Source organism: Nannospalax galili, unplaced genomic scaffold (assembly GCF_000622305.1).
Source record: "Nannospalax galili isolate Female #2095 unplaced genomic scaffold, S.galili_v1.0 scaffold644, whole genome shotgun sequence".
Lineage (NCBI taxonomy): Eukaryota > Metazoa > Chordata > Mammalia > Rodentia > Spalacidae > Nannospalax > Nannospalax galili.
Window position 1 is genome coordinate 132,583 of NW_008351473.1, and position 24,734 is coordinate 157,316.

Here is a 24,734-nt window from a genome sequence, read left to right on the forward strand (position 1 = left end):
CCACTTATGTGTGTACTAGAGACTGAATTCAGGTCTTCAGTCTTGGTGGTAAAGCGCCTTTACCAGCTGATCCATCTTGCCAGCTCCCTCTGGCATGTGCTCAGCCTACATTTTAAAAGATAGATTTATTTGTTTATTCATATCTATTTTTATTCTTTGTATATGAGTGTTTTACCTGGCCCATGAAGGCCAGAAGAAGGCATTGGATCCCCTGAAACTGGAGTTACAGATGGTTGTTAGCTGTCATGTGGGTGCTGGGAACTGAACCTGAGTCTTCTGCAAGACCAGCTCTTAACTGCTGAGCCATCTCTCCAGCCCTCAACCTGCTTTCTTATACAACCTAAGACCACCTGCCCAGGGGTGGCACTGTCCACAATGAGCTGGGCCCTACTGTACCACTCAACAATCGAGAAAATTCCTCACAGGCATTCCCACGGGCCAATCAGAAAGAGGAACTCTCCTTGCCCCCCATCAAGTTGACAACCTTCTTCCAGGTCAAAGCGTTGACTGTGGAAGTTAAAAGTCCCTTCATTCAGTAGCCACCAATCTACCCATCTTTCTGTGATCTCTTCTGTCTTACAGTGCTTTAGCTACTCTAGCGGCTAGGCAGGAGGATCACTTGAACCCAGCAGAGGAGGCTGGGAACGTGTCTCCACTGGTGCTTGCCTAGCACACAGGAAGCACTGGGTTCCATCCGTAGCACCACACAAACCAGGCACAGTGGTGCATACCACACTTGAGAGATGGAGGCAGGAGAATCAGAAATTCAGGGTCATCCTCAGCTATATAGTGAGTTTAAGGCTAGCCTGGACTACGTGATGCTCTGTCTCAAAACAAAAAGCAAACAAAAAAAGTCAAGAACATGCATCTGTGTTTCCTGGACTTCTGAGAGCATGAAGTAGGAACTCTGGTGAATGGCAAAGGACAGCAGGAAGTCTGGGTGGAAGTCAGGAAGGGACCACTGATAACTAAGTGTCTGCTGCCTGAGGATGTGGGAGAGCAACCTTCAGCCCTGAGGATGAGTCACAGGCTTTCTTTCCTGTGAGCCTTATGAACTGACCCACCTCCCTGAGAAGAGTGTCATTGAACTAGGGCCTGCCGCACATGCTCAGAGGAGACAGCTTGTCAGCACTGCTTTCTTTGGGAGATAGATAGATGATAGATGATGGATGGATGGATGGATGGATGGATGGATGGAGAGAGATAATTTTATTTTGGTGGTACTAGAGATTGAAACTTGCTTCTTGTACATGCTAGGAAAACACTCTGCCATTGAGTTATTTCCCCCAAACAAGCATTCCATTCACTGAGCTGCATCCACAGACAAGCACTCCACCCACCAAGCTGTATCCTCCTCCTTCTTCTGCCTCATTCTAACTTTCTTCCTCCAAATTCCCTTTCAGAATCCCAGGTTCCCAGGCAATCTTCAGATGAGTGATCGACAGCTGGATGAGGCTGGAGAAAGTGATGTTAACAATTTGTAAGTGGCCATCCTCCAGCTCCAAATCCAGTAGGGAAGGAAGCGTTTGTGATTTTTGTTGCTCCTGGCTAGGGTCATAAAAGGCCTTATGATAAGGGACAGAGGCTGGGGTGGGGAATTAAGCCCCTGGGTAACTTGGCTTTGGGGCCACTTACTGCTAGCGCACATCCATTGGAACTCTTGCCTGACCATACCCTGATGGCTTCTTTGCCTCAGTCCCTGTCTTCTCTGTCCCCATCACTGTGGACCCTTCGACCAGCTTGGTCTTTAAATGGCTTTCATAATACATACTTGGGACAAAGCCAGGGTGTGTTCATGTACTGGCAAGTATGCATCTGTGCTCACATAGGGGCCCTAGGAGTGGGGAAGTAAGAGGACAGGGCAGGGGGAAGGGCAGGTAAAAACCTAGCTTTGTTGGCTGGGGGTGTGTCTCAATGGTAGAGCTCCTGCCTAGAATCTTCCAGTGAGGGACTGGGTGTGTAGCTCTGTGGTAGGGCTTCCTGCCTAGAATCCCCCAGTGAGGGGCTTGGGGTATAGCTCTGTGGTAGGGCTCCTGCCTAGAATCTTCCAGTAAGGGGGCTGGGGGTGTGGCTCAGTGGTAGAGCACCTGTCTAGAATCCCCAGTGAGGGGCTGGGGGTGTGGCTCAGTGGTAGAGCACCTGCCTAGAATCCCCCAGTGAGGGGCTAGGGGTATGGCTTAGCAGTAGAGTATTTAGCCAGCATGTATAAGGCTCTGGGTTCCATCTGCAGGACTTGGGGGACAGGGGCATCAGGCCTGTGGATTTTAAGCTGTTTCCTCTTCTATATAGTTTTCAGCTCACAGTAGAGATGTTTGACTACCTGGAGTGTGAACTGAACCTCTTCCAAACTGGTAAGGCTCTTCCCTATTAACTGCCCCAGGCTGTCAGGGGAATTGTTCACCTGATTCCTAGACTGATTCTGTGTGATGTGGCCAGTATAGCCCTGCTTTTCTCTTTTTGTATTTTAGAGACAAGATTTCACTCTGTACTCCAGGCTGGCCTCAGATTCACAGCAGACCTCCTGCCTCAGCCACCTAAGTGTTGGGATTATAGGTATGCATCACCATGCCCAGTTAGCACAGCCCTATCTCTCCATCTCTGCTTAACACAAGAATATCAAAGCAGAGCTGTTCATAGCAGCCTGTGTGTTCTTCTCGCAGAAGGATCTGAAGCTCCTGCATCTTTCTGAAGCCAGTTATTTCATTTCAGACAGGGAGATGTCACTACCCCTATTTTAGAGCCTCCTTCCTGAAGTCCAGGCTCCCAAGAACACAGAGAGGGTTCAGCCTTCTCTGATAGCCATTGGGTAGTGGCCCCAGCCCCAGCCAGTCTTGTCTGTGATTGGACCTTCACTTCCACTCAGGCAAGCTTTCTGCTCAGAAAGAGAGCCTGTCTTGGGCTAGGGATGTGGCTCAATTGGTTGAATACTTGCCTAGCATACAGAGAAGCCTTGAGTTCCATCCCCAGCACTACATAAAATGGGGTATGGTGGCTGACATTTGTAATCCCAGAACTTGGGAGTTGGAGGCAGAAGGATTAGAAATTCAGAGTCATCCTCTGCTCCATAGTAACATGAAGGCTATCCATGACAGCATGAGACTCTCTCTGTCTCAGAAAACAAAAGAAAACAAAAGACAGGATTTTTAAGTCCCACCCCAGACTTGCATGTCAGAATGCAACAAGAGGTAGAGATTCCCAGAGTGTGTTGGCCAGCCAGCCTAGCCTATTTGGTAAGCTCCAGGCCAATGAGAGACCTCTCCTTTCCTTCCTCCCTTCCTTCTTTCCTCCCTCCCTCCCTCCCTCCCTTCCTTCCTTCCTTCCTCACTCCCTCCCTCTCTCCCTCCCTCTTTTTCTTTCTTTCTTTCTTTCTTATTATGTGTATCTATGTAACAGTAATGTGCAGGTGAGTGCAATTCTCTGCAGTGGCCAGAAGAGGGCATTAGTGCCCATGGAGCTAGGGTTACAGGCAGTTATGAGCTCTCCAGTGTGAGTGGGGGGAACTGAATTCCAGTCCTCTACACTTTGCACTCTTTTTTATGTGTATGAATATTTTGCCTGCATGTATGTAAGTGTACCATGTGCATACAATGCCTGCAGAGATCAGAAGAGGGCATTGGGTCCCCTGGAACTGGAGTTATGACACTTATTAGCCACCATGTGGGTGCTGGGAATCAAACCCAGTTCCCCTGTGAGAATAGCCAGTGCTCTTAACTGCTGAGCCATCTCTCCAGCTCTAATACAGTCTTTTTTTTTTCCTTTCTGTCTTTTTGAGACAGGGTCTCTCTGTAGCCCCAGCTGACCTGGAACTCGCTATATAGACCAGGCTGCTCTTGAATTCACAGAGATCATGTGCTACCATGCCCGCTACTGTCCTTTTTTAAAAAATATATATATTTATTTATTTATTTTTATTTTATGTTATGTGTATGAGTGCATGTATATAAGTGCACCCATGTTGTGCAGTGCCTGCTAAGGACAGAAGAGGGCATCAGATTCCCTGGAACTGTAGTTACCGATGGTTTTAGTCGCCATGTGGGTGCTGGGATTTGAACCCCATTCCTCTGCAAGGCCAGCCAGTGCTCTTAACCCCTGAGCCATCTCTCCAACCCCATACCCTGTCTTAAAAACAAAGTAGAAAGCAACTGAGGAAGACACCTGAGGTTGACCTCTGGCCTCCACATGCACATGCCCACATGCACATGTATACACACACACACACACACACACATACACACAAAGCAGAGAAGCACAGCGCTTGTCATCCTGACCTCATGGGTCTTACCAGATCCTTGAGAGACATGAGCTGTCAAAATCGTCATGCTTCACAGCAGAGCATCCCTAAGTTCAGGCAGTTTGAGAAACTTGTTCAGTCACACTGCTATAGCTACTGCTGTGGGCCAAGACACATTCCTGGACATCTTCTGGAGAAACCCAGGCAATGGAGCTGGCTATCAGTCCTTGCCAGAGTGGAGACCAAAGAAGCCAATAGTCACAGATGGCTGCCTTGCAATGACAGCTACTTTTAATTTGTGTCAAGACGAAAAAGCTGCCTTTTAATTAGAACAGTTTGGGTGGCTCCCATCCCCCCTCCGTCTCACCCGCCAGACAAATCCACTTATAGAGATGTGTGCAGACAGGGGAGGTGAACCACATGGGGACTTGGTATTTGGTGGGTCTGTGCATGAAGAAACATCAGAGAACTAGTGTGGTGCACACTGCACATAGAGTCTCCAGGGACAGTGGGAGCAGGTACAAGAAGGATGTCAGTCCTGGCCAGTGAGCTGAGGGCCTGTAGGCCAGCATTCAGCAGCTGGGTGTAAAAGATGATATAATGTAGGTGGATGCCTGGAGTATAGAACTGAAGAAACTGCTGGTTATGTAGCTCAGTTGGTAGAGTGTTTGCCTAGCATGCACAAAGCCCTGAGTTCAAATCGCCAGCACCATATAAATTGGGTGGCCCATACCTGTAATCCCAGCATTCAAGAAGTGGATCAGAAATGCAAGGTCATCCTTGCTTCACAGCAAGTTCAAGACCACCTTGGGCTATATGAGACCCTCTCTCAAAAAAACAAAAAAAAAACAAAAAAAAATTGGGGCCTTGCACAAAGTAGAGCCTCTGTCATCTGGTCATGATATACCAAGCCTTTGGCCATTAGGAGTAGAGGCACCTGGTCTAGCTATTAATGGCCACATGGGTTCAACACAACTACTTATTGGCTTTGTGGCCACATTCAAGGGACTTAAGGTACATTTCCTCACCTAGTGGAAATACCCTTTCCTGACTCACAGGAGTATCATGAGAGTTAAATAATTACATGAGAAAAAGCAACTGACCTGCATGCATGTCAGCCCAGCACTCAGGAGGCTGAAGCCAGAGGATGGAAATGTTAAGGCTTGCCTGAGCTACAAAATGAGGTTTTATCTGAACATAAAATTACAAAAATTACTGCTAAAACAAACAAACAAAAAATTACTGCTAGGGGTAGAACACTGCCTAGACTCTACCAGTAAGGGGCTAGAGGTGTGGCTCAAAGGTAGAGCCCTTACCTAGAATCCCCCAGTGAGGGCTCGGGGTGTGGTTCAGTGGTAGAGCACCTGCCTAGAATCCCTCAGTGAAGAGTTGGGGATGAGGCTCAGTGGTAGAGCACCTGCCTAGAATCCCCCAGTGAGGAGTTGGGTATGAGGCTCAGTGGTAAAGCACCTGCTTTACATACACAGGCCCTGGGTTCCATTCTTAGTGCCACAAAAACAGAGCAAATACATGCACAGAATGAGTCTTGGGTATTTATTAGGCCCCTGCTCCTGCTCCCCTGCAGAGGCTCTTACCTCATTCTGGCCTTTCTCCCTATTTTCCTGCACAGTGTTCAACTCCTTGGACATGTCCCGCTCAGTGTCAGTGACAACAGCCGGACAGTGCCGCCTCGCACCGCTGATCCAGGTCATTCTGGACTGCAGCCACCTCTATGACTACACTGTCAAGCTACTCTTCAAGCTCCACTCCTGTGAGTATGCCAGCTGCACCACCTGATGTGAGCTCCAAGCCTAGAGAAGGGTCCCAGCCTCAGTTAGTGCCCAGAGGTATGCAGGCAGTCCCACTCAGTACCCTTGACCTTTCCCTCTATTCCAAAAGCTCTGGGGCATTTGGTCAGCTGAGAAAAACAGGAAGCAACCTAAGCTTTACATTGCCCATCTAGCTCCTGACCTTCCAGTCCTGTGTCCTAGAATGGTTCCTATCCACCTCCAACTCTACCATGTCACCATTCACCAAGAGCATCATGTGTTCCTAGATGCACACAAAGGGCACCAGACCTGACTCAGACTCACATGTGCTAATGCGGTGACTTCCAAACCATTTATCAAACCAGGTAGAATTTATGGAGAACTATAAAATACAAAATAACAGGGCTGGAGAGATGGCTTAGCAGTTAAGAGCACCAGATGCTCTTCCAGAGGACCCAGGTTCAATTTCCAGCACCTACATGGTGGTTAACAACTCTGTAACTCCAGTTCCAGGGGATCCAATGCCCTCTTCTGATTGTGGACATTGCATGACATGGGTGTACTTACACACATACAGGCAATACACTCACACACAAAAAAATTTAATAATAAATAAAATATATAAAAAACAAAATAGCTATAGGGCTGGGGATATGGCTCAGCAGTTAAGAGCACTGGCTGCTCTTGCAGAGGACCTGGGTTTGGTTCCCAGCACCCACATGGCAGCTAACAACTGTCCATAACTCCAGTTCCAGGGGATCTGACTCCTTCTTCTGACTTCTGCAGGCATTGCACAACATGGGTACACATTGCATACATTCAGGCAATATACTCATACACATAAAAAAAAATAAAAATAATAAAGAATGAAATATTTTAAAAATTAAAATAAGCAAGTTTAAATGAACTTATTTTATTTGTGTATTTCTTTTTTAGGTTTATTTAAGAGAGAGTTTCATTAGCCCAGGCTGCCCTTGAATTCACAGTGCAACTCAGGATAACCTTAAGCTCTTGATTTTCCTGTTTCTGCCTCCCAGATTGTGGGATTACAAGCATATACCACCACCCCCAACCCTCTGTTAATATATTGGCATGATAAGTTTGTCAGTGGATGAGCTAGTGTTGATACTTTTGTGTGTGATCTATTGGGGCTGGACACCAGTGCCTTATGCACACTAGGCAAGCAGTTTACTACTGACCCACGCCCCCAGCTCCTCACTGAGGGATTCTAGGCAGGCGCTCTACCACCAAGCCACACCCCAGCACCTCACTAGAGGATTCCAGCAGGCACCCACCACTGACCCCAGCACCTTATAGTTTACTTTAAGCTAAAGTCCAAACTTCTCAGATTTCCACCATTCTTACCCAGTTTCCCTTTCTGGCATCCATCTAGACCCCATAATAGTCATTTCTTCTTAGGTTCCTGGTAGCTGTGACAGCTAATCGGACTTCCTTTGTTTTTGATGACCTTGACAGCTTTGAGTATTAGTCAAGTTTTTTTATGGAATCTTCCTTAATTCAGCTTTTTCTGATGTTTTCCTCATAATAGAACTGAGATTAAGGGTTTCTTGGGGGGGGATCAAAGAAATTAAGTGCCACTTTTATCTTCTAAATTTTTTGGTTTGTTTTGAAATAAGGACTCTGTATACAACCCAGGCTGACCTTCGAACTCTCCATCCACTCGCTCACTTTTATCATTTTCACTAATCATAATTTATATATGAACTTTCTGTTTATGTCAATCATTCAAAAATGATTAAAAACTAGGCCTCGCCTGTTGTGGGGCACATGCCTATAGTCCGAGCACTTGGGAGATAGAGGCAGGCAGATCTCTGTGAGTTCAAGGCCAGCTTGGTCTACATAGTGAGTTACAGGCCAGCCAGCTGGAGCTACAGGGTGACCCTGTTTCAAAAAAAAAACTAGGCCTGGTGGCACACACCCATAATCCCAGCACTGAGAGGCAGAGGCAGGGATATCGCCCTAAGTTTAAGGACAGCCTGGGCTACATAGTGAGTTTCAGGACCCAAGTCTCAGTGTCTCAAATAAAGATAGAATAATCCAGGTATTTGTTTTTCCACATATAGGGGAAGCTAAGGCAAGAAGGTAAAGGCACCAGCTGCCAAACCTGACAACCTGAATTCAGTCACTAGGACCCACATGGTGGAGAAGAGAACTGACTCCCACAAGTTGTCCTCTGACCTCTACATGTATACTCACACATAGTGACAAAATAAAATGGATATAATATTTTAAAATTTTAGGCCAGGTGTGATGGCTCATGCCTTTAGTCCCAGCACTGGGAGGCAGTGGCAGGTGGATCTCTGTGAGTTCAAGGCCAACCTGATCTACATAGAGAGTTCCAGGCCGGCCAGGACTACACAGTGAGACCTTGACTCAAAATAAATAAATAAACAAACAAACAAGTAAATAATTTTTTTCTGATGTTTTTGAGACAGGGTCTCCCTGTAACCCCGGCTGTCCTGGAACTCGCTATATAGACCAGGCTGGCCTCAACTCACAGAGATAAGCCTGCCTCTGCCTCCCAAGTCCTGGGATTAAAGGTGTGCACCACCATGCCTGGCTTCCAAATAAAACTGAAAAAATAAAATCAAGTGAGGTGTGATGACTTGTGCCTGTAATTCTAGCACTCAGGAGGCTGAGGCAGGAGAATCATGAGTTCAAGGCTAACCTGGTCTAGATAGCAGGACCTTGTCTCTAAGTAAAATAAGAACTGAGTTTTGATTTGTAGCCAAAATACACAGCCACTCATAGTCTGGGATAGAGAAAAAGGACTGGCCCTAAAGTATCACAGAGTTAGCTAGGGACCGAGTCCTGCATCTAAAGGTGCATCCCACAGTTGAGGGAGAGCCCCCTCCCCTGAGCCTTCCCTCAGCTACCCTGCTGCTTGACAAAGCCATGGCTTCTTAGGGGGCGAAACTTCCATCTCACTGGGCTCAAATAGTGAAGTGGAAGGATTCGGAGGGCTACAGTCCTTCTGTCCCTGACATGTTCCCTTGGTTACCAGACGTTGGAGCATCTCAACCGGGAGCTGCCAGGGGTTCCTGGGGATGGCTGGCCCCTCCCTCCATCAGATCCTTGCTGTGGCTTGGCTGCCCTCTGGTCCTCCTGTATCCACATATTCCTTCCAATCTCCTCCAGGTCTACCAGCTGACACCCTGCAGGGCCACCGAGACCGCTTCATGGAGCAGTTCACCAAGTAAGTAGCTCATGGATAGGGGATAAAGTCCAATCAAAAAGTCTTCTAGGGGACTGAGGAGATGACTCAGTGGGTAAAGTGCCTGCTGTGCCATGCAAGCATGAGGACCTGAGTTCAGCTCCCCAGCACTCACATAAAAAGCCAGGCACCTTGGGGCAGGGGATGGCTCAGTGGTTAAGAGCACTGGCTGTTGTTGCAAAGGACCTGGATTCAGTTCCTGGCACCCAATGGCAGCTAACAACTATCTGTAACTCCAGTTCCAAGGGATCCAACATCCTCTTCTTGCCTCGGCAGGAATTGCATGCACATGGCGCACTTACATACATGCAGGCAAAACATTCACACACGTAAATTAAAAATAAAAAATAAATTATACATGTGAAGCAAGGCACAACAGAGCATATATATAACACTAGTGCTTGGGAGGCAGAGACAGGAGGATCAAGGATCCTTGAGGCTCAGTAGCAGCCAGACTAGGTAAGCGCTAGGTTCAATGAGACACCCTGTCTTGAAATGTAAAGTAACAGAGGAAGACACCTGATGTTGACCTCTGGCCTTGCAGGTGTACCCCCTCCATGCACACACAAAGTCCTCAACACTTTACTATGGTATGGGGAAGGGCTTATAAAGGTTTACCCCTTCCTGAGAATTTATAGGTAGTTCAGGATTGCTAGGGGGAAGGGGCCCAGAAGGCCCCACCGCTCCCTGAGACTACAGACAGGCAATGTTTTCTCTGGTGATGCTCAGTTACTTTTGTCCTTTTTGGCTTTGTATTCAGTCTCAGACCCCATCCGCTGGAATAGTACCACCCATATTCAGGGTGGGTCTTCCCTCTCTTCCCTCAGTTAAACCCTCTAGAAACACCCTCACAGAGCGCTATGTACGAAAGTGTGTCTCCTAGGTGATTTTAAATCCAATCAAGTTGAAAATATGAATTGACCATCATACACTACCTCCATTACCTTCTCTTGTCCCTTTCCTTCCCACTCCCCTTGGTTTCCTTCCTACCCCCTCTACTACATGTCCTATGCATACGTATATTTAAATCTAGAGTCTATGTATTAGAGAAAACATGCAAATATATGTCTTTCTAAATCTGGCTTAGTTTACTTAACATGATAATGTCCAGTTCCATCCATTTTCCTTCAAATGGCATCATTTAAAAAAAAATTACTACATTTAGTGTGTGTATATGTATATGTGTGTCACTCACAACATACATGTGAAGGTCAAGATAGCCTGCAGGAGTCAGTTCTTTTCCTTCTACCATGTGAGTGTTGGGACTCGAATTCAGGTTGTCAGACTTGGCAGCAAGCACCATTACGCACTGAGCCATCTCGCTGACCCTATAATTCATTCCTCTTTATGGCTGAATAAAACTCCATGTGTAGAGACCACATTCTCTTTATCCATTCATCTGTTGATGACTCCTAAATTTGGCTATTTTGAAGAGCAGCGCAGGGAACATTAATGTGCAGATATCTCTGCTGTGCTGAAGTAGATCCCTTCAGATATGTAAACAGGAGTATTACGGCCAGACAAGATGGTTGTTCTGGTTTTAGGATTTTGAGGAAACTACATACTGACTCTAGCGTGGTTGCGCCTGTTTACATTCCTGCCAACAGAGTACTAGAATGTCTCTGTCCCCACATCCTTACCCCCATGTTTGTTTTCTTTTTTTCTAATTTTTTATATTTATTTATTATTTTTATTTTATGTATATGAATATATTGCCTGCATGTGTGTAAGTGAATCTGTGTCATGGAATGCCTGTGGAGGCCAGAAGAGGATGTTTGATCTCCTGGAACTAGAGTTACGGATGGTTGTTAATTGTCATGTGGGTGCTGAGAATTAAACCTGGTCCTCCGCAAGAGCAGCCAATGCTCTTAACAGTTGAACCATCTCTCCAACCTCTGTGTTTGTTGTCTTGATGATAGGCATTCACACTTGAGTGAGAACTCTCAGTGTAATGTTTTTGTTATTGATGTTTTATTTATTTATGTGTATATGTGTTTGTCTGTTTGAGTGTATGTGGTTGCCTAAGGAGGCCAGAGAGGGTATCAGATTCAGATCCCCTAGAACTGAAGTTGCAGGTGGTTGCAAACCATCTCATGTGAGTGTTGGGAACTTAACTCAGGTCCTCTGGAAGAGCAGCAAGTGCTCTTAACCACTAAACCATCTCTGCAGCTCCTCTCAGAGTAGGGTTTTTGTTTTGGGGGATTTTTTGTTTGTTTGTTTGTTTGTTTGTTTGTTTTGAGATAGGGTCTTCCTGTAGCTCCAGCTGGCCTGGAACTCAATATGGAGACCAGGCTGGTCTCAATCTCACAGAGATCTGCCTGCCTCTGCCTCCCGAGTCCTGGGATTAAAGGCATATGCTACAACGCAGCTTTCAATGTGGTTTTAATTGGTATTTCCCTGGTAGCTAAGGATATTGAGCATATACAAACACACACACATATGTCTGTGTGTATATATGTATGTATGTGTTGGTAGTTTAGTTTCCTTTCTGTTGCTGTGATAAAATACCCTGACATAAAGCAGCTTAGGGGGAACAGGTTTATTTCACTTGTTACAGTCTATTATTTTGGGGACGTCAGGACAGGAGCTCAAGGCAGCTAGTCACATCACCTCCAGTTGCAGAAAGCATGAAAGCACACATGCTTGTAGCTCAGCTAGCTCTCCAGTCTCACACAGTCCAGGATCCCCCTGCATAGGGAATGGTGCAGCCCACAGTTGGCTGGATCTTCCCACATCAATGAAGGCAAATGAGGACACTCCCCCACATACATGCCCCCAGACCAACCTGGTCTAGATAATCCCTCATTGGGACATTCTATCCCAGGTTATTTTCGGTTGTGTCAGGTTGGTGGAACCAACCATCACAGATGGCCATTTGTATTTCTTCTTTTGAGAACTGTTCATTACTGAGGCAGGCATTTTGACTTAATTTGTTCTCCATTCATTTCTTCATTTGACCATGGCTTCTCAGTCCCTCACTGGTGCTTGTCTTGGTTCCCCCAAGAGCAGTCAAAGTACAGACAGGGTTGAACTCACCCTGATTTCCCTCTTTCTGCTGGCAAAGCCTGTGAGTACTCTAAGACTTAGAGATCCTCAGAGACAGGCCCTGGGGTGAGTTTCCTGGAATATTACATTCTAGTGGCTTGCAAAACACTGAAGTCATTACTGTTGGCTCTAGCCCAGAAAGATAGGGTGTGTGGTCAGCTGGTTTTATTTCCTTACTTTTTTTTTTAATAGTTTATAAAAATAACTCCCGTGAGTAGCCACCTTGCTTTCTCTTCCACACAGATGTGATTGTTCTTGGGGGCCTCAATGTCCTGGAACTCTGGGAAAGCAGGGCACTGTGACAGGGAAACCTGAGTCCTGGGATCTGGGAGGCTAAGGAGAACCAGGGTGAGGGGTTAGTTTCTGGGACTGAGCTAGTAGAAGTCCTGTGCTGAAAAGGCTGCTGAAATTCCTGCTGCTTTTTCATGTCAGGATTCTCTCTCTCTCTCTCTCTCTCTCTCTCTCTCTCTCTCTCCCTCCCTCCCTCCCTCTCCCTCCCTCCCTCTCTCTCCCTTTCTTCCTTCTTTCCTTCATTTATTTATTTATTTTTATTTTACATGTATGAGTGTTATGCCTGAATGTGTGTTAGTGCACCCATATCATGCAGTGCCCGTGGAGGACAGAAGAGGGCATTGGATCCCCTGGAACTGGAGTTATGGAAGATTGTTAGCTGCCATGTGGGTGCTGGGATTTGAACCAGGGTCTTCTGCAAGAACAGCCAGTGCCCTTAACAGCTGAGCTGTCTCTCCAGTTCCAGGATTCTTTTTTTTTATTTATTTATTTTTATTTTATGTGTATGAGGGTTTTGTTTGTTTGTTTGTTTGTTTGGTTGGTTGGTTGGTTGGTTGGTTTTTGAGACAGGGTCTCTCTGTAGCCCCAGCTGGCCTGGAACTTGGTATATTAGACCAGGTTGGCCTTGATCTCACAAAAATCCATCTGAGTGCTGAGATTAAAGGCATGCGCTACCATGCCCAGTTTGTGTATATGTGTTGCATGCATGTATGTAAGTGCAACTGTGCCACGCAGTGCCCATGAATACCAGAAGAGGGCATTGGATTCCCTGGAACTGGAGTTACAGATGGTTGTTAGCTGCCGTGTGGGTCTGGGAACTGAACCCAGGTCCTCTGCAAGAGCAGCCAGTGCTCTTAACTGCTGAACCATCTCTCCAACCCCTTCATGTTAAGTTTCTTGGCCTTCAGTGTTTTGACTTAGATTACTGACTTGACCATGAGGAGGAAGATGTTGGTTTCTGGGGTTGGACATTGGCTCAGCTGGAGAGCACTTGCCTAACATGCATGAAGCCTGGGGTTCCATCCCCAGCATCTCAGAGAAGAATAGAAAAATGGAGTGGAATGGGCTAGAATAGAGAAAAACAGAAGGGAATAAAATAGAAAAATTAGCAGAAAATAATAGATTACTTTTCCAGTTGCTGTGACAGAGGCAGAGGGAGAGACATGCAAATCTCTATGAGGCCAACCAGGGCCACACAATGATACCTTGTTTCAAAAACAAAAACAACAAAATCAAAACAAGGGGAGGAGCTGGCTCAGCAGTTAAGAGCTCTGGATGCTCTTGCAGAGGACCTGGTTTTGGTTCCCAGCATCCACATGGTGGTGAACAACTGTCCATAACTCTAGTTCCAGGGGGATCTGATGCCCTCTTCTGGCCTCCATGGGAATTGCATGACATGGTACACTACATACATACAGACAAAACATTTATACACATAAAATAAAAATAAATAGAAACAAAAAAATTTTTTTAAAGAAAGGGGAATTCACTGAAAGGGGTTCTTAGTCATTAAGTTCTTTTCCCTTCTGTGGCTCCTTGACATGTTTTTGGAGAAAATTACTTCCTTTTCCTGTTCCTCCAAGCTACCTATTCCTAGGAAATCTGCTGACAGCAGTAGGCATTCCACAGTGATGGAGAAATTTGTTTTGGAATTTTGTTAGTTTCTTCTCTCATTACTGTGACAAAAGACCTGACAGAAGTAACATAAGGGAGGAAGGGTTTACTGTGGCTCACAGTTTAAGGGCACAGACCATCATGGTGGGAAGGCATGGCGGCAGGAGCATGAGGCAGCTGCTCACATGGCATCCACAGTCAGGAAGCAGAGAGAGATGAATGCTGGTGCTCAGCTCACTTTCTCCTTTTTAAAAAAATTCATATTTATTTATTTTGAGGGTGCGGGGCAATAACACAATGTGTATGTGGAAGTCAGAGGACAATTGAGGGAATCAGTTCTCTTCTCCTTCCACTGTGTCCATTGTGGGACTCGAACTCAGGTTGTCAGGTTTGGTAACAAGCGTCTTTACCCACTGAGCCCTCTCAAAAACCTCATTTTCTCCCTCTGATGCAGCCCATGGGGATGATACTCCCCACATTCAGAGTGGGTACTTCACACCTCAGTTAAACCCGTATGGAAAAATCCTCATGGACACCCAGAGGTGTATCTCCATGATATTTCTAAATCTCTTCAAGTTAATGGTAGAGATTAGTCGTCCCAGGAATTGTCCAGCCTCGATCTGCAGTGTGAAATAGTCTCTTCTTTTTACCGATGACTGATAATAGACTGTACATGATCCCAATCTGTAACATTTTAAAATTTTATTTTCAGTCTTTATTATTAACATAGGGGGGTAGTGAGTACCACAGCTGCATACATGTGGAGGTCAGAGGATGACTTTGTGGAGTCTGTACTCTCCTTCTACCTTTATGGGTATCCTAGGAATCGAACTCAGGTCTTGAATGCTTTTACCCACTGAGTCATCTCGCCAGCCTTTTAAACATCATAATTGATAGATCATGGAGGCCAGCCTCCTAGCAGCTTGTACCTTCAGGGGGTAGGGGTGCTGGGGAGCCTATCCCTTCCTGGGTCTGGTAACAACATGCTGGACCTGAGACCCTTCTGACCCCCAGGTTGAAAGATCTGTTCCACCGCTCCAGTAATCTGCAGTACTTTAAGCGGCTCATTCAGATTCCCCAACTGCCTGAGGTAAGTGTGACCACCATGCCCTGGGCTCTGTGGGGCTTTAAGGCCTGGCAGGTGAGCAGCTGTTGAGAGTGTGTCCTGTTTCTACAGAACCCACCCAACTTCCTACGAGCCTCAGCCCTGTCAGAGCACATTAGCCCCGTGGTGGTGATCCCCACTGAGACGTCGTCCCCAGACAGCGAACCAGTCCTGGAAAAAGATGACCTCATGAATATGGATGCCACCCAGCAGGTACAGACCCCTTAGGAGAGGAATGTGGCCCTTTGATTGTCCCCAAGTACAGACAAAGGCATGGGAGAAGTCCCCAGCTCTGGTGCATCCTCTCAGACCAGGCTTGAATGTTTTGAGATGGGGTCTCAGTGTTCCCCATGCTGGATTCAAAACTGGGCTGGTGCAATCCTCCAGCCTCTGCCTCTGCATCTGAGATGACTGGAATCATATGTGCATGCAGCACCCTGCTCTGTAGATCCTGGAGGGAGCACAGATGGATCTCAATCAACTCAAGAAAGATTCTTGAAACAGAGCATGGTAGCACAGACCTGTCAACCCAGCATTTAGGAGGTAGGAGGCAGGAGGCTCAGTTGTTCCAAGCTCAGTTTCAGCCACATGGTGAGACCTGCCTCCAAAACACAAACAACTGCTAGGCATGGTGGCACCCACCTTTAATCTCAGCACTCAGGAGGCAGAGACAGGTGAATCTCTGTGAATTTGAGGCCAGCCTGGTCTATGTGGTAAGTTCCAGGCCAGACAGGGTTACATAGTGAAACCCTGTCTGAAAAAAAAGAAAAGGAAAGAAGAGAAAGAGCTTGATATGGTGGCTCACATCCTTACCCCAGCATTCAGAAGGCAGAGGTAGACAGATCTCTGTGAGATTGAGGCCAGCCTGGTCTTACATAGCCAGTTCCAGGCCAGCTAGATCAGGGAGACCCTGTGTCAAAAAGACTCTGGTAGGAAATGCTGAAGAGGCAGAAGCAGGATCATGAGTCTAACCTGGGCTACACTTTAGCCAGGTATGGTGGTGCATGCCTTTAATTACAGCACTGGGGAGGCAGAGGCGAGTAGATCTCTGTGAGTTTGAGGCCAGCCTGGTCTACATAGCCAGTTCCAGGCCAGGCAGACCTGCATAGTGAGACCCTGTCTCAAAAGAAAAAAAGGAGAGAGAGTAAGGAGGGAGGATTCTTGCACGCCATTCATTTGACCCCTACAGGGAGTTTTCTAAGTCTCTGATGTGTTTTCCCCCCACCCACCATCCTACCCCCCACCCCACTGATCACTGCAGAATTTATTTGACAACAAGTTTGATGACATCTTCGGCAGCTCCTTGAGCAGCGATCCCTTCAATTTCAACAACCAAAACGGTGTGAACAAGAATGAAAAGTGAGTTCAGCTGGGTTGAAGCACATAGTCCAGACGCTGAATGAAGCCTCAGCCTGCCTTCTGCATTTACCCCAGAGAAGTTGTTTTGTTTTCTTTTGGTTGTGTACACACACACACACACACACACACACACACACACAAACACACACACACACACAATGACATGTGGGAGGAAGTCAGAGGTCAACTTGCAGGAATCAGTTCTCTTTTTACACCATATGGGTTCTGGGACTAAATCTGGTCATCAGGCTTAGCAGCAAGCCCCTTTGCCTGCTGAGGCATCTCACCAGCCTCTGGTTTTCCGTACTGTTTAGGCGGTAATGACAAGAACAAATGTCTTTGCGTGGTCAGTACACATGCATTTTATCACCCAAAATGTTTTCTATCTCCAGTACTTGAATCCATGAATATGGAACCTGGAGGTGTGAAAAGTTAACCCTGGGGCTAGAGATGTGGCCCAGTTGGTGGAGTGCTTGCCTAGCATGAAGGACACCCAAGGTTCCATTGCCTGCACCACATAAAGCAAATGTTAGCTTAGGCAGGTAACCCCAGCAGTCTAGAGGCACAGGCAGGAAGACTCAAGTTCAAGTTCATCCTCTGCTACATGTTGAGTTCAAGGCCAGCCTTGTCTATATGAGACTCTGCAAAAGGACAGAGGAAGGAAGGGAGGTAGGGAGGGAGGGAGGGAGGGAGGAAGGAAGGAAGGAAGGAAGGAAGGAAGGAAGGGTCTGTAGGGGGAGGGAGGAAGGAAGGGAGGGGAGGGAGGAAGAGAAAATGGAGGAAGAATCATCCCCCAATGAATATCTATTAACAAAACAATTAGAAAAAAAATAAAAAAGAATTGCCCAAGGGGCTGGAGATATGGCTCAGAGGTTAAGAGCACTGGCTGCTTTTGCAGAGGACCCAGGTTCAGGTCCCAGCACCCACATAGCAGCTAACAACGGTCTGTAACTCCAGTTCCAGGGGATCTTCTGCCCTCTTCTGGCCTCTTTGGGAGTTGCATGACACAAGTGCACTTACATATATGCAGATAAAACATACACATAAAAGAAAAGTAATTTTTAAAAAGAAAAAGAATTGCCCAAGTTAACACCAGCTTTTTCCTCCCTTCCTAATCTCTCAGCTTACATGGGGGAGAGGAACAAGATATGGTAGCAGCAAACCTGTTCTCTCCCCAGGGACCACTTGATTGAGCGCCTGTACAGAGAGATCAGTGGACTAACAGGACAGCTGGACAACATGAAGATTGAGGTACGTTCTAGAATCCATCTGTGCTTGGGTGCCGCCAACTTGTGGCAGGTATTAATAGTCATGTCTCCCTGTCCTGATCGGATACCACATCCTTAGGCAGGTTAATTAATAGACATGCCTAAATCAGTGAACTTGGTCACTTTAAAGTCTCCATTAGAATATATTTCCATAGCACATGGCTTTAGTACAGCAGTTAACCCCAAAACCAGTGTCCCTGTGAGACTCAGAGAGTATGGTTACCATTTGGCCCATATACAATAATGAGAAAGACCAGTTCTTTTCACACAGTCCTTGAGAAAATTTGGTTTAGAAGCTGGGGCATGATTCAAGTGGTAGAACCCCTGCCTAGAATCCCCCAGTGAGGGGCTGGGGTGTGGCTCAGTGGTAGAGCACCTGCCTAGAATCCCCCAGTGAGGGGCCTGAGGGTGTGGTTCAGGGTAGAGCACCTGCCTAGAATCCCCCAGTGATGGGCTGGGGGTATGGCTCAATGGTAGAGCACTTGCCTGGAATCTCCCAGTATGGGGTTAGGGGTATGGCTTAGCTGTACAACCACTGGCCTAGCATGAGCAAGGCCCAGGGTTCCCTACCCAGGGTACTAAAACAAGAAGAAAAAGAAAATCTGTACATTTCAGTACAGAGAATTTTTTTTCTATTGTTGGTTGGATCTATGAGTTGAGAAACAACTTGGTACATCCTTCCTGTCCTACCTGGTGCCTCCATGGGGCAGCCGCATGGTGGCAGGCTTCTCACCCCAGGTCCCCCTCACAGAGCCAGCGGGCTGTGCTGCAGCTGAAGGGCCGTGTGAGTGAGCTGGAGGCAGAGCTGGCAGAGCAGCAGCACCTGGGGCGACAGGCCACAGATGATTGCGAGTTCCTACGCACGGAGCTGGATGAGTTGAAGAGGCAGCGAGAAGACACAGAGAAAGCACAGAGGAGCCTGACCGAGATAGAAAGTGAGGGGACCTGGGCCTGGGTCTGAAGGTACCGGGTGGAGCACAGGGTCTATGCAGCCTCAGGAATAAAGGCATGTCACTTCTTGTACTCCCAGAAGTGCAGCAGGAGATGCCAGCTCTTGTCCTTGGGTACAGGGACAGGTTTAGTGGCAGAGTTTGGTCCAGGACACCAGGGACACAGTGAGTGATGATGGAGCTACCATACTGGGTGAGGGAACTTCCCTAGGAGAGGAAGCAGGACAGATACCTAAGGGGGGAGAAAACAGCTAAAAGCTAAAAACCCCAATAACATGAATATTCTGTTAATAAATGTTAGGGACAGGGCAAGAGTGGTGACTCACTGGTTAAGAGCACTTACTGCTCTTGCAGTGGACCAGAATTTGGTTCCTAGCACCCATGTTGTTCACGACCGCCTGTAACTTCAGCCCAAGGGCATTTGCCCTCTGCCAGCATTTTGCACCCATGTGGTAAAACTCACACAGACATACACATACACATAAATAAAAATAAATACTTTAAAGTTTTTTTTTATTTACTTTTATTTTATGTTCATGAGTGTTTTGCTTGCATGTATGTAAGCACACCATGTGTGTGCAATGCCCACAGAGACCAGAAGAAGACATCAGATGCCCTGGAACTGGTGTTAAGGACAGTTGTGAGCCATCACAAGGGTGCTGGGAAGCAAATCAGGTCCTCTGCAAGCCAGTGCTCTTAACTGCTGAGCATCTTTCTAGCCCCAAATAAATACATTTTAAAATAAAGAACAAGTGCTAGGGAGGCATCAGTCAGTACAGAAATTTGAATCCAGTGAACTTTTGTTTAAAAAGACAATGCTAATACCAGATGTAGTAGAATATACCTATAATTCTAGCACTAGGGAGGTAAAGGTAGGATCATAGGTTTAATCTGCATAGTGAGACCAAAAAACCAAAATTAATTAATTAGAAAATAACTTATAGCTGGATGTGGTGGTGCACACCTGTCATCCCAGCGTTCGGGAAGCAGAAACAGGAGGATCCCAAGTTAGAGGCAGACTGGACTATATAGAGAGAGATCTTGTCTCAAAAACTTAAACAGCTGCTCAAGGAAGGTATGGTGGTACATACCCGTCATCCCAGAACTCAGGAGGTGGAAGCAGGAAGATCAGAAGTTCGAGGTCATCTTTGGAGATAGCTAGTTTGAGGCCAATCTGGGGCACATGAGACCATGTCTTTAAAAAGAAAAATAAGGAGTTGGAGTGATGGCTCAGCAGTTAAGAGCACTGGCTGCTTTTGCAGAGGACCTGAGTTAGGGTCCCAATACCCACATGGCAGGTAACAACCATCCCTAACTCCAATTTCGGAGGACCCAACACTCTCTTCTGGTTTCTGCAGGCACTGTATGCATGTGGTGTACTTATATACATGCAGGCAAAACACTCATACATATAAAATAAAAACAAATAAAAAATTTTTTGAGAAGAACACAGGGAATGGAAAAATGACTCAGCAGTTAGGGGCATGTACTGCTCTGGCAAAAGACCACATCTCGCCAGGTGTGGTGGTGCACATCTTTAATTCCAGCACTTGGGAGGCAGAGGCAAGTGGATCTCTGTGAGTTCGAGACCAGCCTGGTCTACATAGTGAGTTCCAGGCCAGCTGGGGCTACAGGGGGACCCTGTCTCAAAAAGACCAAAAGGAAAAAGAAAAATATTTAGATAAAAAAAAAGCATCTTTCAGGTCCCTAGCATACTGGAAGGAAGGTAAAGGCGTTCCAGTCAGGGAAGTCACTTCTCACCTCAGTCCTTCATAATACAGGGAAGGCCCAGGCCAACGAACAGCGGTATAGCAAGCTAAAAGAGAAATACAGTGAGCTGGTTCAGAACCACGCTGACCTGCTGCGGAAGGTAAGACCCTTGACCCTCTGAACACCCCACATACCCCACATTACATGAGAAACAGTGCAGACCTCAGGTTCTCCAAGTCCTGCACATCGATTTCTGGGTAACCCCAACTTTTCAAGTCTTCTTGAGTTCTCTCTTGGATGCCAGCCCCACTTAGAATTACCCCTCATCTGAGTTGGGCGTGATGGCACACACCTGTAATCCCAGCATTCAGGAGGTAGAGGCAGGAGAAGAGTTTGAGGCTAGCCTGGGCTACATAGCAAGAACTTGTCTCAAAAAATAAATAGATAACCAGGCATGGTGGTGCATGCCAACACTTGGGAAGAAGGTAGATATTAGCGAGTTCAAGGCCAACCTGGTCTACATGGTGAGACTGGTCTCAAAAAAATTAAATAAATGTAGGCTGGAGAGATGGCTCAGTGGTTAAGAGCACTGGCTGCTCTTACAGAGGACCGGGGTTTGATTCCCAGCACCCACATCGTGGGTAACAACTGTCCATAATTCCAGTTCCAGGGGATCTGATGCTCTTATCTGGCTTCTGTGGCCATTGCACAACACGGGTACACTTACATACATGCAGGCAGAGAACACTCATAACACATAAGATTAAAATAATAATAAAATACTTATTTTAAATAAATAAAGTATTTTAAAAAATACAGCACCAAACAAGTCCCATCCTCCCACTCCCAATCTGTGTTATTTTTGGTAATACCTGAAAGTCTAACATCTGAAGGTCATGGCTTGATTCTGGCTTTCTTCTAGGTAGGAAAAGACTCCTGTGTCTGCCTTTCTGGCACTCACAGTCTGATGAGGTTCATGATTTGAGCCAAGAGCACCAAGTCAAGACCCTCTTCATGGGCTGCAGGGCTGACTCAGTAGTTAAGAGGGCATACTACACTTGTAAAGGACTCAAATTAAGTTCCCAGCACCCCCATCAGGTGGCTCACAACCACCTGTAACTCCAGCTCCAAGGGATCAAATGCCTCTGGCCTCCTCTGGCACCTGGACTCATGTGCACATATGCACACACATATACATATACATAATTAGGAATAATAAAAATAGGGGCCGTAGAGACAGCTCAGCAGTTAAGAACACTGGCTGCTCTTGCAAAGGACCCAGGTTCAATTCCCAGCGCTTACATCTATAACTCTAGTTCCAGGTGATCTGATGCCCTCTTCTGGCCTCCATGGACATTGCACACATTGGTGCACATACATACATGCATACAAAACACACACATTAAAAAAAAAATCCAAAAAAGATTTTTTAAGAATAATAAAAATAAATCTTTTTTAAAAAGACAGTCTTTCCCTTACAGAATGCAGAGGTGACCAAGCAGGTGTCCATGGCCAGGCAAGCACAGGTAGATTTGGAAAGAGAAAAAAAAGATCTGGAAGATTCTTTTGCTCGTGTAAGTGACCAAGCCCAGCGGAAGGTAAGAAGGAGATTCGCTCGGAAGATGGGGAAGGGGAGCTCTCTAGTGGACATGGGCTTTTTAAAATTATGTTTTATTCATTATCTGGTGGCAAGGTACTTGACTGTGGAGATCAGAAAACGGTTTTCAGGAGACAATTCTCTCCTTCTATCATGTGGGTCCCAGGGATTGAACTCAGATCATCAAGCTTGGCAGTAAGCACCTCCAGCTACTAAGCCATCTTGCAAATCAAAGGACTTTATCATATGCTCCATAGGTGATTCCTGGAGTAACTTTGGAAGCTATACAGAAGAGGAGGATGCTGGGGGCTGGGCATGTCATTCTGTTGGTAGAGTGCTCACCTACTATCTAGAAAGCCCTGGGTTCCAGTTCTAGTACCACATAAGCCAGGCATGGTAGTACATGTCTATAATCCTAGTACTAGGGAGGTGGAGGTAGGAGGAGCAGAAGTTTAGGGTCATCCTTGGCTACATAATGAGTTCAAGGCCAGCCTGGGCTACATGAGACCCTATCTCAAAAAATAAATATATGGGAGTTGGAGAGATGGCCAGAAGTAAGAGTGCATGCTGTTCTTCCAGAGGACCTGTCAGTTCCCAGCACCCATATCAAGTAGTTCACAACCACCTGTAACTCCAGCTCCAGGGAATCCAAGGGCCTCTTCTGACCTTCTTGAGCACTCCCACACATGGCATATAGTGACAAAGATACACACACTTACACATAAATAAAAATGAAATAGCCTTTAAAAATTTTTTTTAATTTTTATTTGTATTTTATGTGTATTAGTATTTTACCTACATGTATGTAAGTGCATTCATGCATGCAATACCTACAGAGGCCAGAAGAGGGCGTCAGATCCCCTGGAACTGGAGTTACAGATGGATATTAGCTGCCATGTGGGTGCTGGGAATCGAGTCCAGGTCCTCTGCAAGAGTAGCCAGAGTTTGCTGAGCTATCTCTTCAGCCCCCAAAATAAAATATATCTTTATATAGTTAGTTATTAGTTTTGAATTCCTACTAATGAATAGCAACCTAGTCTTTGAAAATTATTACTGATATCCAGATGTGGTGGCACACGCCTTTAATCCCAGCAGAAGCAGGCAGACCTCTGTAAGTTCAGGCCAGCCTGGCCTACATAGCGAGTTCCAGGACGGCTGGGGGATATAGGGAGACCCTGTCTCAAAAAGACCAAAATGAAAAGAACAAAGAAAAGAAAGAAGGGAGGGAGGGAGGGAGGGAAGGACGAAAATTATTACTGAGAGAAAAAGTGTTTTGGAGGGAGGGAGGGAGGGAGATGGAAGGAAGGAAGGAAGGAAGGAAGGAAGGAAGGAAGGAAGGAAGGAAGGAAGGAAGGAAGGAAGGAATTATTACTGAGGGAAAATATGTCTTTGGTACACATGGATATCACCTCCTCCTCCCTGCCCCTATTACGCACATACTTGTAACAGACCCAATAGAAGTGCACAGTCTCTATTAATATCTTGGGGAGCATATGCATGTGCATAGTCCTTCTAATAACTCCCCAGCTCCAAGCCCTCCTGTTTTGCCTTTCTCTCAGACACAAGAACAACAGGAAGTCTTAGAGACCTTGAAGCATGAACTGGCCACCAGCAGACAGGAGCTGCAGGTCCTCCACAGCAGCCTGGAAACCTCTGCCCAGGTGAGCCACTCCCTGCGCCCCTCTCTGATTTCTCTCATGACCAGGCCAGCCCCAGCTCTGACCCAATGAGAGACATGTGAAAGAGACATCACCTTCTGCCCCCTGGAGGTGGGTTTGATGCTCTGGGAAGAGGACAGTTTCATTTCCCCAGCGTCTCTGTATTCCTACATGGTCAACACTGCAGTCAGAAGCAAAGTGGGTGACTCAGATTGCCGAACTGGAAAAGGAACGGGGCAGCTTGGAGAGTGCTGCAGCTCAGCGAGAGGAAGAGCTATCCACCCTTCGAGAGCAGCTAGAAAGTGCCCAGATCAAACTGGCCAATGCCCAGGCAAGTAATCAGAGCCAGTGAGAGATTGACAAACCTTGGGTGTGTTCTTAGTTTCCTTTCTGTTGCTGTGACAAATACCATGACCAAAAACACCTTGGGGGTGGGGAAGGTTTGTTTTATCTTACATTTCCAGGTCATAGTCTATCATTAGTGGAAGTCAGAGCAGGAACCTGGAGCAGAAATCAGAGAGCGCCGCTTGCTGGCTTCACTCTCTGACTCACTCAGGCTCAGGCTTAGCTAGCTTCCTTCTATAGCCGAGGACCAACTACGTAGGGATATGCCACCCAAAGTGGTCTGGGCCCTTCTGTATCCATTAATAATCAAGATGAGGAGACTGGAGAGATGGCTCAGTGGTTAAGAGCACTGGCTGCTGTTGCAGAGGACCTGAGTTCAGTTCCTGGCACCCACATGTGATACCAACTAACCACAGTGGGTAACTCTAGTTCCAGGGGATCCATCGCCCTCTTCTTGCTTCTGTGGGCATTGCACAGGTATACTTATATGCAGGCAAAACACTCATACACATAAAGTAAAAATAACTAAACCAAAAAAATAAACAAGTAAAATAATA

The 24,734-nt window shown here is 46.4% G+C and overlaps 1 protein-coding gene across 5 annotated transcripts in view; it reads left to right on the forward strand.

Moving 5' to 3' along the window:
* Nucleotides 1-24,734, forward strand: part of Hip1 (huntingtin interacting protein 1) — a 132,974-nt gene that overhangs the window by 88,141 nt on the left and 20,099 nt on the right. For all 5 annotated transcript variants that reach the window (XM_008848363.2, XM_008848365.2, XM_008848367.2 and 2 more), the window contains exons 6-18: nt 1,404-1,480; nt 2,290-2,351; nt 5,862-6,002; nt 9,160-9,217; nt 15,200-15,275; nt 15,363-15,503; nt 16,552-16,649; nt 17,828-17,900; nt 18,669-18,852; nt 20,649-20,737; nt 22,059-22,175; nt 23,734-23,835; nt 24,020-24,163. In XM_008848363.2, coding sequence (XP_008846585.1) covers nt 1,404-1,480; nt 2,290-2,351; nt 5,862-6,002; nt 9,160-9,217; nt 15,200-15,275; nt 15,363-15,503; nt 16,552-16,649; nt 17,828-17,900; nt 18,669-18,852; nt 20,649-20,737; nt 22,059-22,175; nt 23,734-23,835; nt 24,020-24,163 — 1,362 coding nt within the window. The remainder of the gene's footprint in view (nt 1-1,403; nt 1,481-2,289; nt 2,352-5,861; nt 6,003-9,159; nt 9,218-15,199; nt 15,276-15,362; nt 15,504-16,551; nt 16,650-17,827; nt 17,901-18,668; nt 18,853-20,648; nt 20,738-22,058; nt 22,176-23,733; nt 23,836-24,019; nt 24,164-24,734) is intronic.